At 59.7% G+C, this 13,196-nt stretch overlaps 1 protein-coding gene across 1 annotated transcript in view; it reads right to left on the reverse strand.

Annotated features, from left to right (window-relative positions):
• Window positions 1-13,196, reverse strand: part of LOC309590728 (ankyrin repeat and fibronectin type-III domain-containing protein 1-like) — a gene marked incomplete at its 5' end in the record, with an annotated part of 203,436 nt that overhangs the window by 39,910 nt on the left and 150,330 nt on the right. The window contains one exon of the mRNA XM_082312132.1: window positions 40-168. Within this exon, the coding sequence (XP_082168258.1) occupies window positions 40-168 (129 nt within the window). The remainder of the gene's footprint in view (window positions 1-39; window positions 169-13,196) is intronic.

Consider the following 13,196-nt stretch of genomic DNA (forward strand, 5'->3'; position numbering starts at 1 on the left):
AGGAGCTCCTGTCCCCCAGCCCTGCCCTGCAGCTCTTACCATTCAATGCTCAGAGACCTGGGCCGGAAGGCAGACAGCTCGGCCGAGGCATACTCAGCTTTCCTTCTCTTCTCCTGCTTCTGCTTAACCGACAAGCGGTGGGCAAACCTAGAGAGGCTGCTTTCCGACCTGGGGAAGGGGAGAGGAAAGGCGTTAATGTCACTGAAGCGCCCCGGCTCCCAGCGGCAGGTCCATGGCACAAAGCCGGGTGATGCTCGGAGCTGAAAGGAGGGGGCTCCCCGCGGGTCAGCAGCACCGGGATGGGGGGGCACCAGCCTCGGGGGGAAGAAGGGGAGCAGTAGCGGGTTTAGCATCGCTCGCAAAGCCAGGACCAGCACAGGTCCATGGTGTGCTGTTAGCAAAACCGAAGCTGCGAGCTTGGCAGGCTGAGTTAGTGCTGGGTCCTGCTCCCTGCTGCAGCAAAATCACCTCCCTAGGTCGTATGCTCCTGCCCCAATGCCAACTGGTGACAGCCAGCGGGAAGCGTCGGTGGAGAGAAGCAAAGCAGACCTCTGCCATGGCCGCACGCTCCTTCAGAGAAACCCCAGAGCCCCTCGGGACTCCCAGCTGGGGCTCTCAAACACCGAGACGGCTTTCCTCTTGAGGGCTGCCATGGAAATCAGCCCACGTTGGAGATGTTTCAGAGGAGGAAACAGAAACACCTGTGAGCAAACGGGTTCAGCTGCAGGACCCGTCTGCACCGACAAAGCCCCTTCCTGATGGGCAGGATGCTCCAGCATCGCTCCCAGCTCCTGGGACCAGGGAGAAAGGCATCCCCAGGCTCTGGGGCCATGCCGCACACCCCCCTCCACCCCGTCTCTCTCCAGAAAAGAACTGCTGTCCCGAGGCACAACTGCACCATCTCTGAGTCCATGGCACGCAGAGACTCTGGTGCCCGCTGTGCCGAGGGCTGGCACCCCCAGCTTGCAGCCGAACACGGTGCCACAACCTGTCCCTGCTGCCAATTCACTGGGAGCAGAAGTGGGAGAAAGGGAGTAGCAGCCTGGGGAGCCGGGACACCCCAACTTGGGCACACGACCAGACTGGTGGCACTGGTGCTGTCTGCCAGCCCTGCCGCGCACAGCGGCACGGCCGCTGCCTCTCCTCCTCCTGCAGTCCTGCGCCAGCACCGCCCGCTCCCACCGCTCAGCCCCGGCGGGGCAGGGAAGGGGACAGGAGCGATTTGACAGAGGTCCCGGGGGATGAGGGACAGACCTGGGGGGAGACCTTGAACCTACACACATTGCTAAAGCCAATCCTCCTCTCCTCTCGAGTCCTGACCGGCTTCAACCAAACAAAATATCTCCATAAAAAGAAAGAAAAGAAGGTGGTATTTCTCAGAAACGAGAGCTCCCTGCCTTTCCTCACAATAATTAAGCCAACCACGACCAGCTAACAGTTTTTTTCCTGATACATTTTAAACACAGACATCTTCAATTCATTAACTCTGGTTATTGATTTATTTTTCAGCTTATGAATTGCTGTTGCTGGGGACGGGGTGGAGACAGCTTTCTGGAGAAGGCTCTCGTCTCTCCGATCACCGCCGGGAAAGAGCCGCTCAGACCTTCCAGGGTCATTCTTTACATTCTTGAGAAGAAATACTACTTTGATGTAAAGGATGAGGTTTGCCTTAAAAGAAACCCAACAAGAAACCCAAGCCCCAGCTTTCCCCCGCTCGCAGCTGGAGGAAGAGGCGTTCGAAGAGAAGCGATCCAGGCGCCTTGTGAAAGCCCAGCGGGCAGAGCCCTGCAGTAACACCATCCCCGCCACCTCGCCCCTGCTTTGATCTGGTGTCCAAGCTCGGCCGTAATGAATAAGATCCCAGTTCAGGGGCGTGGGCGCTGACCCCTGATGCTCCTCAGCAGCCCCCAGTGCGGTGTGGACCCCGGGGCGAGCGGGGCTCGGGGCTGACCCAGGGATGGGGCTGGGTGGTGGGAATGGGTGCTGCTGGCTTCCTATGGCACCTCCTTGGCGGCACTGGACTGTTCCCACTGCGGCCGTCCTAACACCGCCCAGCCTTCCACCTCCCCAGGAGAGGCTCCTGCTACCCTGCAGGGGCGCGGGCTCCATCCCCAGCTGCCAGGACGCTGGGGATGTTGATCTCCTCGGATTTGGGGACTGCCTGGAGAATGCTGTCCTGTTTGCTATGCTCACCCCATCCCCACCACACTCCCTGCACCATTACAGCTGCCCCCCCCAAACTGGTCCCCAGCAGGGATGGGGGGCTGGGAAGTCCCAAACCACCTACGTGGATGCAAGGAGGCAGCTGACCCCTGCGACAAACAAGTGCCTCTGTCGTGCTGGTACATGCCTCTTGCGATCAGCCCGACCGGGACAATTACACACCAAGGAGGTTCACCCGGACACATCCACCTGCCCCAGGCAGGGAAGGAGCACCCGCTGGACAGAGCCAACAGCATCGCCAAGAGCTGGCAGGGGAAAAGAGTGAGGTGCCAAAAGGACTCGACATGAAGGAGCGTTGTAAGTCCCTGGGGTAGGGACGGCCCATGCGAGGTGTGCTGGTGGGGCTGGAGAAGCCACCTCGGTGCTCGGGGCCTCGCCGTCGCTCCCCCCATGGCATGGCAGCACGCAAGCCAGAAGGTGATCAAGAATCTTGAGATTCTGGGTGCTGCTTTGACCCTCTAGACCGACCTTCCAGCCTAGCAGCTGCCCAGACACAGAGGAGCTCCCCCTCCACCTCCAACTGCTCACAGCCAGGTTAAGGGAGACGGTTGCGACCGCTCTGACGCGCCAGCACCTCCTCCTCGAGAGCTGTCAGAAGCTCATCCAGCTTCTCTCAGCCTGGTACGAAACGGCCTCCTCTCACCTCTGCTGGACGCAAAAGCTCCAGCAGAAGCATCGCTAATTAGAAAGCCAGGAGCACATTACAGTATCATCTGGCTATTTATACAGTGCTGCTTTACATAAACTGTACTGCAGAAGAGGGAATGAATCATACCTGCTCTGCCGCGGCTGCACGCAGGCAAACGCAGCCCGCCGCCGGCAGCCTGCTCTGCCCCGCTCCCCTCGCCCCACCGAGGCCTTGCTTGTGGGTCAGCTTCCCCGAGCTCCTCGTGCTGGGGCTGCTCCGCTCCCCTGGGGTCGGGATGCTCCCAGCGTGGGGATGCTCCCAGGGTCGGGATGCTCCCAGGGTCAGGGTGCTCCTGCAGCCGTGCTGGGCGTTGTGCCCGGGGTCTGCGCTCTGCGGGTGGCAGCAGCAGTGAGCCTCTAACACGGGGAGCAGGGTGCTGCTGGGACCACACTTTTACTTCCCAAGTGCTTTCCAAACACTAATAGATGGCCCCGTCACTTAAGAAAGATCAGCGTTAGGGATCTTAAGGTAGAAGCAGGGAAACTGAGGCACAGAGAGGCCGTGTGAGTAAGGCAGGATCCCTATGGCTGTCAGCATCCGTCCTCTTGCGCACTTCACTGATGGGCAAGATTTTCGTGCCATCTCCCATCAGTACCAGCACGCTCGGCACCACAAGTGCCAGTCTGGGGAACAGGCAGCCCCAGGGAGCCACTGCTGCCTTGAGCCAGCTTCATCCCAGCCATGGGACGGGGACAAGGCCAGCACCGCTCCCCCAGCCCTGCCCGCTGCATGGGAGTGCTCATGGTCCAGCCCGGGCAGGATCTGGGGTGACCTGCCCACCCCACCATAAGAAGCAGCATCTCTGCAGCAGCTCAGCATCGGTGCTGCCGGGGCTTGGCGGACCCAGCCTGCCGCGTCGGCACCTGCCAAGGCTCCCCGGCGGTCCCTGCATGCCGCCGAGGAGCCGAGGGGACACGCGGGGAAAACCATCAATTGAAACATCAACCGCAGCGCTGGGAAGAATTGTCTCCTGACAACCAGAGAAGGTTGTTCAGCTACTGTGCTGTATCATAAATCACACCTCTATGACTTGCCATCTGTCAGCCAGATTACACATGTTCAGAGTCCCATGTCAGCGTTTAAGTCAGAACACAGCATCTTTTCCCCAGAAATAATTATCAGCCCTGGAGACTCGTGCAGCAATACCCATCCTCAGCCCTTCCCTCCAAACCTCCCGGCAGAGCAGAGCCGGCGGCGCCGGGGAGGCAGGAGCACCGCTGCCGGCGCGGCGTGGGGATGCAAAGCCTGCACACAACGTCTCCCCCATGAAACCACCGCTTTGCACGCACGTGGGGGCGGCAGGACCTGGCGCGGCAAACAACCCCCTGGCATCAGCCACAGCACCCAGCCCTCGCCACGGGCGCGGAGCAGGCAGGGGCAGCCAGAGGCAGAGGCTGCTGCTGATGGGAGATGGGGACAGTGCTGTCCCCAGCCTGGCGTGTGCTGATGGCCCCCCGGGGTGTCCAACCAGGATGAGTGGAGGGGGCCCAGAGCAGCATTCGGACCCTCGCTGCTGGCACAGCCCAGCCCGGCCAAGGAGGAAGACTCCAGCTCAGCGCAGGGCACGGCTCCCGCGCCAGCTGCGCCACCCGAACATGCCGTGTAACACCAGCCTGATGCCCATCCCTCCACCAGGCATGTTTTCTGGGGGTCTGACCCCAGCACGGGTGACTGCCCAAGCCCCCGGCTGGCTGAGGCAGTGGGAACGCAGGCAGAGCAGAGACACGGCAGGCTGGCAGCCTGGCCCCGACCTGCCTGTGGCTCAGCCAGCTCGCTGAGCCATCACAGGACACAGCATCCCAGCACAAAAATCCACTCAGATGCCCTTTTGGATGAGGACAAGGGTCTGAAGTGCCGCCCTCCACCCCCTCGCTGGCCGGGCAGGCGGATGAGCAATGACATTTCCCAAAGCTGACTTAGTACAGAAATACACAGGGACTCGATTCATCGCTCCGGCTTCACCAGCTGCGCACAGGCGCGAATCCAGCCAGGGGTTTGCAATGCCTCACCGCCGCGTCCCCCACGCCATGCCACAACTGGAAAGCAATGACAAGCAAAATCCCCGTCCCCTCGGCTCCACGGCCCTCCCTCTCCCCTGTGGTGGCCCTTGGAGGGACATCGTGGGCTGCCTCTGCAAAAAGCAGGGCGTTTCAGCAGTTTGCAGCCGTCAGAGTGAGCGTGTGCCCGCAGAAGCCCGGGTGCTCGTGCGGTGCCTCACCCAGCCGCTGGCACCGCAGGACCCGGCCATGCAGGCACAGCTGCACCGTGCCATGGGGGCAGGATGACCGAGGTCACAAGGCAGTGCCGGCACAGGCACTGGCATGGGACCGGCAGCGCCAGCAACACTCCTGCTCCACCAACACGCCCAGCCAAAGCCCTCACCACCGCACGGGCACAAGCCATCCATCCCACAGAGATGGAGGTATCTTAGCCCAGGCAGGAATAACTCCCACTTGTTGCACTCCCCAGCCCGAGACTCGGGAGCCAGCACGTGCTTGTACGTGGTTCTGCACTAACCCAGCTCCTGGCAGGCAGCTGCCAGCCTCTTCAATTAGCACAGACAAGCAAAACTGCCGGGACAAGCCCTGTGGTGGCTGTGGGCAACCCAGGCACTTGGCAGCTGGCAAACAAGCAGCATTTTCAGCTGGTCCTCCCTTTGGGAACAGTTGTTGCAAAACCAGCTTTCGAGTTGGGCTTATCCCCACGGGCATCCTGGCTGCAGCCTGCCCTTGGGAAGCCGGACACTGCCTCGGGGCGAGCTGGGCTGGGAGCGAGCACAGCTCTCTGTGCTCCCTGCAGCTGCGGGGTTTGGCTCCTGTGAGCGTTTTATTTGCACAGGTGCAGTTAGAATAAAATAGAGGAAAAATAATCGAAGCTGGAAAGGTGCCTCCCGAGCAGGCAGCAGCCTTTCGGGAGAGAAAGGCTTTGGAAGGGGAACGTGCACGGCCGCACAGCCGTGCACACAGCCAGACTCTGGGCAAGGGTCGACCGCAAACGCCGCCCCGGCAAACCCTGCTGACCGGCCCGTTGCAGTGGCACGCTTTGGGCACGGTGCCCACCGACCGCGGCTCTAGCTCCGAGCGTGTCCCCAAAGCAGCAGCCGGGGACAGGACCCTCGCTGAGCCAGGCACAGATGCGATGTGCCGTGCTGTGCCACGCCGTGCCGGGGAAAGATGCCCGGGAGCCGCGCGAGCGATGCTCACTCACCTGCACAGCCTCTGCTCCCTTCCCTCCGGGCTCTGCCGATCGCCCGCTGCCGGAGGAGCAGCTCAGCCGAGAGTGGTTCTCTGGGAGAGTCCCTGTGCCCTCGACGCACGCAACTACAGCCACGCTCCCATCCCAGCCGGGATCCCCTGCTCCCACCCACGCCACCCGACCTCCTCATCCGCCACCTCCGCTTCCCTCGCCCATCACCTCAGGTTTCTCGCTCGCTCTGTGCTTGGCTCTTTTTTTTCTTTCTTTTTTTTTTTTTTTTTTTTTTGCCTCCCAATCTTGTTTCTATAGAAACGAGATTAGCAGAGGGGGAAATAAACCAGCCCCATGTGACTCAGATTCCGACACTGAAGAATCTCCCGCTCGCGCTTGCCGGGGCTTTACATAACCACGAGTCCGCGCGGGCTCGGCCGGGGGGACTGGGCTTGGATGGGGGGACTGGGCTCAGATGGGGGGACCGGGCTTGGATGGGGGGACTGGGCTCAGATGGGGGGACCAGGCTTGGATGGGGGGACTGGGCTCAGATGGGGGGACCAGGCTTGGATGGGGGGACTGGGCTCTGATGGGGGGACCAGGCTTGGATGCGGGGACTGGGCTCAGATGGGGGGACTGGGTTTGGATGGGGGAACCAGGCTCAGATGAGAGGGACCAGGCTTGGATAAGGGGGACCAGGCTCGGCTGTGGAAGGACCACCAGGCAGAAGGCAGCAATGCCTCGGGCTCGCCTCCACTGGCTTTGGGCTTTCTGTGGCACTGCTGATAAGACAACGTGCCACCAAACCCCACTGGCATCCCCAGAGGCCTCCACGAGCCCCTGCCACCCTGCACGGCCCCGCTTCGCTACCTGCTCCTATTGAGAAGGGGAGAAAGCAGTGGTAGCAATGCTGAAAACTGCCCTGACTCCCATCAAAACTTCTGGGCGAGCTTTGGAGGAGGAAGCCCCCAGAGCCTCCCCATGCTGCCAAGCTGTCCTGCCCCTGCCCACACCACTCAGGAAAGTGGTTTTGGCCACCGGTTTCCAGTCTCTGCAGGCTCATAGGTGACAACGCAGGGAATCTGGTGAGCTGCAGACAGCCACATACTCCACGCTCCTCATGCTCCTCCTCCTCAACCTCCTAAATCCATGAGCAATGTCCAGGGTTGGGGCGCACAAGCCACAGACTGAGCTCTTCCACCACTCTTTGGTGGTGACAGGCACAGGACGCTGCCCACAGGGACTTCCCAAGCCCAGATGGATGCTGCAAACCTTGGCTCCAGGCCACCGGCGGGTGGGAGGCGCTGGGGACCCCCTGACCGAAGCCTGCCCTCAGTGTGTTCGCTCAGCTCAAGGACAGACTCTGACTGCACGTGGCCATCGCTGCCTGCCAAGGTTGCCCACCCAGGGCCTCTGCTGACGAAGTCCCACGCCTACGGGACACTGCCCTTCTGCCACACCTCGGGGGGCTCACCCCGACTCCCCAGACACTGCCCGGGGCTGGAAATGGGATCTCCTGCCAGAACACAACACATCAACCCAAAGAGCAGTGAGGTGCCTTCCCCAAGGCAGCGGCACAGGAACTCGGCTGGGCTTGCGCTCCCTGCAGCGGGGCAGCAGAGAGCATCTCAGGAGGTTTGGTTCCTCACCCGAAGAGCAGGGCATTGGCTCCGCGCCGGGAGAGAAACTCATCGACACTTTCTCCAGGTCCCTGGGTTTCCTTCAGGACTTCAGCGTCCCACTTCTTGAGCTGAGTCAACTGTGATTAGTCTGTGAGGTCTGATGCCGTTACAGCCCAAGGTCTGCCTGCGGGCTACTACAGTAGGAAATCTCTCCCCCCCAGGCACGGCAGTGGTGAGCAGCACATCAGTGGAACAGGCGCCCGTTTACCTCCGTGAGGAGCTCAGGGCAGATTAGCCAGTGTGACAGCAGCTGCGGGCAGCCACAGTTTGAGCAAGCGATGAATTCGGGCATATCCACCCAACCAAACTTTTCCATGTGTTATCACACCGGGCTCGTGAGCTGCGTGGTGTGCCGAGGTTGGGTGATGCAGCGGAGAAGCAGCCAAAGACTTTTGCACTGCTAAGGGGATGAGCTCTGCGAGCGCACCGGCTCACCCACCTGCCAGGGATGAGTCTTCACAAGCTAAACCAGCCAGGCTGGTGGGACCGAGCAAAGGTGGTGATGCCTGTTTTGACCCAACGAGGGGGTTGCTGCAAGGGGAGCACAGCTGGCCGGCACGCTGAAGCTTCCTGAGGCCAGAGAGAGGGACAGCGGGGATGCTGCAGATGGGGAAAGAGTGGCAGGAGTTGCATGAGATGGTAAAGAAAGAAGCTAGAGGTCTCGACAAGAGGGAACAAGGAGAGATGTCTGACAGCCCTGGGACAGCAGCTCTAGACAAGTTGATCCTGAGACCCTGAGGTCCTGAAACCTCAGGCCACAGCACACATCAATACGAGCTGCCTCTTGGTTGATGAGTACGCTAAAGCTGTAAAGGAGAGATGGATCAGAGCTGCAAAACCCTGATAATCACACCCCCGGGCAGCCCCGTGGCGCTGGCACAGCACACCCAGCCAGCCGAGGTGACCGGGGGCTCAGGGAAGGGACTTTGTGGCAGCAAACCTCTCAGTGGTCGCTGACATCCAAGCACAAATACAGGCTCCAAGCACAAATACAGGCTGGGCGGAGAATGGACTGAGAGCAGCCCTGCCGAGAAGGACTTGGGGGTGCTGGGGGATGGAAAGCTGGCCACGGGCCGGCAATGTGCTCTGGCAGCCCAGCAAGCCAAGCGTCTCCTGGGCTGCATCCCCCGCAGCGTGGGCAGCGGGGCGAGGGAGGGGATTCTGCCCCTCTGCCCCCTCTGGGGAGACCCCCTGGAGCCCCGCGTCCAGCTCGGGGGTCCTCAGCACGGGAAGGACACGGAGCTGTGGGAGCGGGGCCAGGGGAGGCCACCGCAATGCTCCGAGGGTGGCCCAGCTCTGCTGTGAGGGCAGGCTGAGAGCTGGGGGGGTTCAGCCTGGGGAGGAGGGGGCTGCGGGGAGACCTCACTGCGGCCTTGCCGTGCTTAAAGGGGGCCTACAGGAAAGCTGGAGAGGGACTTTTTACAAGGGGGCATAGTGATAGGACAAGGGATAAGGGCTACAAACTGAAAGAGGGGAGATTTAGATTAGATACAAGGAAGAAAATCTTCACTATAAGGGTGGTGAGGCACAGGCTGCCCAGAGAAGCTGTGGATGCCCCATCCCTGGCAGTGTTCAAGGCCAGGCTGGATGGGGCTTTGAGCAACCTGGTCTGGTGGAAGGTGTCCCTGCCCATGGCAGGGGGTTGGAACCAGAAGATCTTGCAACCCAAACCCTTCCAACCCAAACGATTCTGTGATTCTACGATGACATTTGTGACGTATTGGGAGGCATAAGCAGCGCTTAAAGATTGTCAATGAGCGCTGCTTTGCCAGGCCTGGCTCTTCACAAGCCTGGCAGATGCAGGCACCTAGACTGATGCTGGGCTGGGTTCCCTGGGAAGGACCAAGTTGGACCTGGCTCTGCAGCAAGGAGCCGGGCAGAGCAGATGGGATCCTCTATTTAAAGTAGGATAACAGGGTCACAAAAAACTTCCGCCAGCAAAACCACTTTGATACGTACAGCTAATTATAGTTGGCATTATCAGGCTGCATTACAATTAGCAAGTCAGTGGCTAGTCTCTATTTCTGATCTGCAACACAAGGCGGGTAGGTAAACCCAAGGATGAAAGGAGAAGGGAAGCAGGGGGGGGAAGGACGGAGATACCTCGTGGCTGCGTTTAAATAAGCAGCGCAGCTGTTTCTGAGTGCTGTGGAAAAGCAGGTTTTATTTGGAGGGTGTTTATAAAGAAGGCCGAGGAAAGAAACACAGCACATCCCCTCGGCGCAGCCTCCGTCAGCAGCCTGGGCAGCCTCGCGACCTGGCTGCCCGCTTGCTCCCACCCAGACGGAGAGGTCCACCAGCACCCTCCGGGTGGGCGCCCAGGTCCCACCAGACCTCCCAGGTCCTACGCCTCCGAGCAGGACCCCGGGCTGACTTTTCTGAGCCATTTACAGGCATCCCAGAAGAAACCCAACCACCTGTCCTACTTGCATTGCCCAAAGCCTATGCCTGCTGGCCTGCCCAGTATTCAGCACCAGGCCAGTCACTTCACGGCAGCAGAGGCAAATGGAAGCAGCAACAATCCCTGGAAATGGATGGCATTTTTAGAACTTCTTTCTTGTTTTCTTTGAAAACCGGAGTTTTGTCAAACTTACAGCATTTGCTGCAAAGAATCTGATGCTAATCCAAGCAGAAGGAACCATCTGATGAGTCCCAAATTAAAATGTTCCTTTGTTTTGGCTTCAAACATTGTATTTTAATACCAATGTACACTCTGAACGGAAGGTAAATTTGCATGTCCTTCCCCTAAAAATTCTCTGCCAAAACAATGATTTTGTTCATTTGCATTTTGACAATAACAATTGTCCCCACTCTGACCAACAGCTGTCCGCGCAGGAACAGAGATGCTGGGCACGCGTGCCCGCAGCCTGGTGAGTCACGCTGCGCCCTGCAGCCCCCCGGCGCGCCCGTGCCGCTGGCGGGGATGGGACCTGCACCGGCATCACCTCGCTCCCCGGGCATCCTCATTACCCACGGGCATGCACAAGGCTGTTGGGAACCCATCCCCACGGGGGTACAAGCCAGGAAGCATCCGACGGGCGAGCACAGCAAGGAGGCAGTGGGACATGCTACCAAGAGACCCCGCACCCACCAATATGAACGTGGCCTGTGAACGGGGCTGCGTGACTTTGGAAGAGGTGGGATCCTGAAGGTGATGTAAGATGATCTGGAAGTTTCCTCTCTCTCCAGACTCTAAGCAATATTTAGGCTGGGATCTCCATGCCTGCCACCTGGTCACATTAAGATCCTGTTATCTCCATTTGGTGCTATAAAACAGCTTAAAAAAAGAGAAGGACTTGGGGGTGCTGGGGGATGGAAAGCTGGCCACGGGCCGGCAATGTGCTCTGGCAGCCCAGAAAGCCAAGCGTCTCCTGGGCTGCATCCCCCGCAGCGTGGGCAGCGGGGCGAGGGGGGGGATTCTGCCCCTCTGCCCCCTCTGGGGAGACCCCCTGGAGCCCTGCGTCCAGCTCGGGGGTCCTCAGCACGGGAAGGACATGGAGCTGTGGGAGCGGGGCCAGGGGAGGCCACCGCAATGCTCCGAGGGTGGCCCAGCTCTGCTGTGAGGGCAGGCTGAGAGCTGGGGGGGTTCAGCCTGGGGAGGAGGGGGCTGCGGGGAGACCTCACTGCGGCCTTGCCGTGCTTAAAGGGGGCCGACAAGAAAGGGGGGGACGGGCTTTTTAGCAGGGCCTGTAGCGACAGGACACGGGGGGAGGGTTTGAAAGTGAAGGAGGGGAGATTCAGCCTGGATAGAAGGAAGAAATTGTTTACGCTGAGGGTGGTGAGGCACTGGCAGGGGTTGCCCAGAGCGGTGGGAGATGCCCCATCCCTGGCAACCTTCAAGGCCAGGCTGGCCGGGGCTCTGAGCACCCTGATCTGGGTGAAGCTGTCCCTGCCCCTGGCAGGGGGATGGACGGGATGGGCTGGGAAGGGCCCTGCCAGCCCAAAGCGCTCTGTGGTTCTGTGATTCTATGTAAGCGGAGATCTTTTTCTGACTCCCTACCATAAACCATATTATTGACGAGCACCGTTTCATGAATGGCATGGACCAATATGCTTCACCCTCAAAATTAGCTTAATCTACTTTAAAAACTAAAGTCCAACCACCTACAGACAACAATTAAATAAAACCTACAAAACAAAATGGGCAAAAATTTCTTTCCTTGGGCAAAATCCCCATCACTTGGCTTATTTTTAGGAATTCCATCATTTCCCTTTAGTATCATTTTTAATGAAGATATTGCTCCTTCCTGAGCAGCAGGACAGAGAGCTTGGGCTCTTCCAACCAGGCTGCGTCTGCCAAGGCAGAGAAATGTGTAGACTTGCTCCCGTCTTGCCAGGGGACAAGAGAGCTCTGCATACAGCCCTGGGAGCTAGCTTTCGGAATTTCCCCCCTAGCAATTAAAGCTCTTATCCCAATTGAAAAGATACCAGGGAAAATGAAGGAAAAAAAGAGAAAAGGACAAAACCCAACAAATCTCTTCCCTCGCATGCAATCAGCAGGGATGGGTGAGGAGGTCCCTGGAGGGGCTCAGGCCTCCTGGGACCTTCATCTTCCTCCACCCGCTCCGGACGCGGCTCAGGCCAAGCCCACACGTGGCGAGGCACCACCACGCCGTCCCGGGTCCTGGCATCCCCGCCGCGCTGTCCCGATCTGCCCCAGCAGCTGTGACTTCAGCCTGATCCCCCTTTGCAGGGGACAAGCCGCCCCGGGGGGACGTGCCGTTGTTTAGTCTGAGCGCTGCACTCGCGCTGGAGCCGGCTCTTGTTTTAAATGGCCCCGCGTCCGACGCTGCGCGCAGGAATGGAAAAGCTTGTTATTCTGGGCTGCCGGTCGGCCAGCCTTTTCCAAGTGCAGGAGAGGAGTGATGTGGTTAACGCAAGCCGGCCGCAGAGCCTCGATGGTTTTTCTTTCTGGGCTGGCACCCGCCTCCTCCAGCGGACCACACCGCCTGCCACCATCGCTCGCTGCTGGGACGGGCGGGCAGGTGCCGGGAGCCGTGCGTGCACGCGGGCGCGCTTGTGCACGCGGGTGCACTTGTGCGTGCAGGTGTGCTTGCACAGGGGGCTGCAAGGAAGGATGGGAAAGGGGTGGCAGGGAATGAGCCCAGATCCCGGAGGCACCCGGACACCCGCCCAGAAACGGACCCCCAGCAGCGTCCCACTGGCCTCGCTGCGCCGGGACGGCGCCGAGCAGGGCCAGGACACATCCCATGGGGACACACACAGCCTAAACCATGCCTGTGCTGCCTCCTGCAAGAGCCGGGTGCCCCAAAGGGCACCCAGCACCTCCGTGTTTCGTTCACAAAGCTCCTCAAACTGGTAAAGTAGCACCTTTAGAAAAAATACATATTAAAACCCAACCCATGAAGGATCCTAGGCTTTTTTTTTTAACCAACTAAAGGGAAAAAGGAGAAAGG

Source organism: Platalea leucorodia, assembly GCF_965183815.1.
Source record: "Platalea leucorodia genome assembly, chromosome: 5".
NCBI lineage: Eukaryota > Metazoa > Chordata > Aves > Pelecaniformes > Threskiornithidae > Platalea > Platalea leucorodia.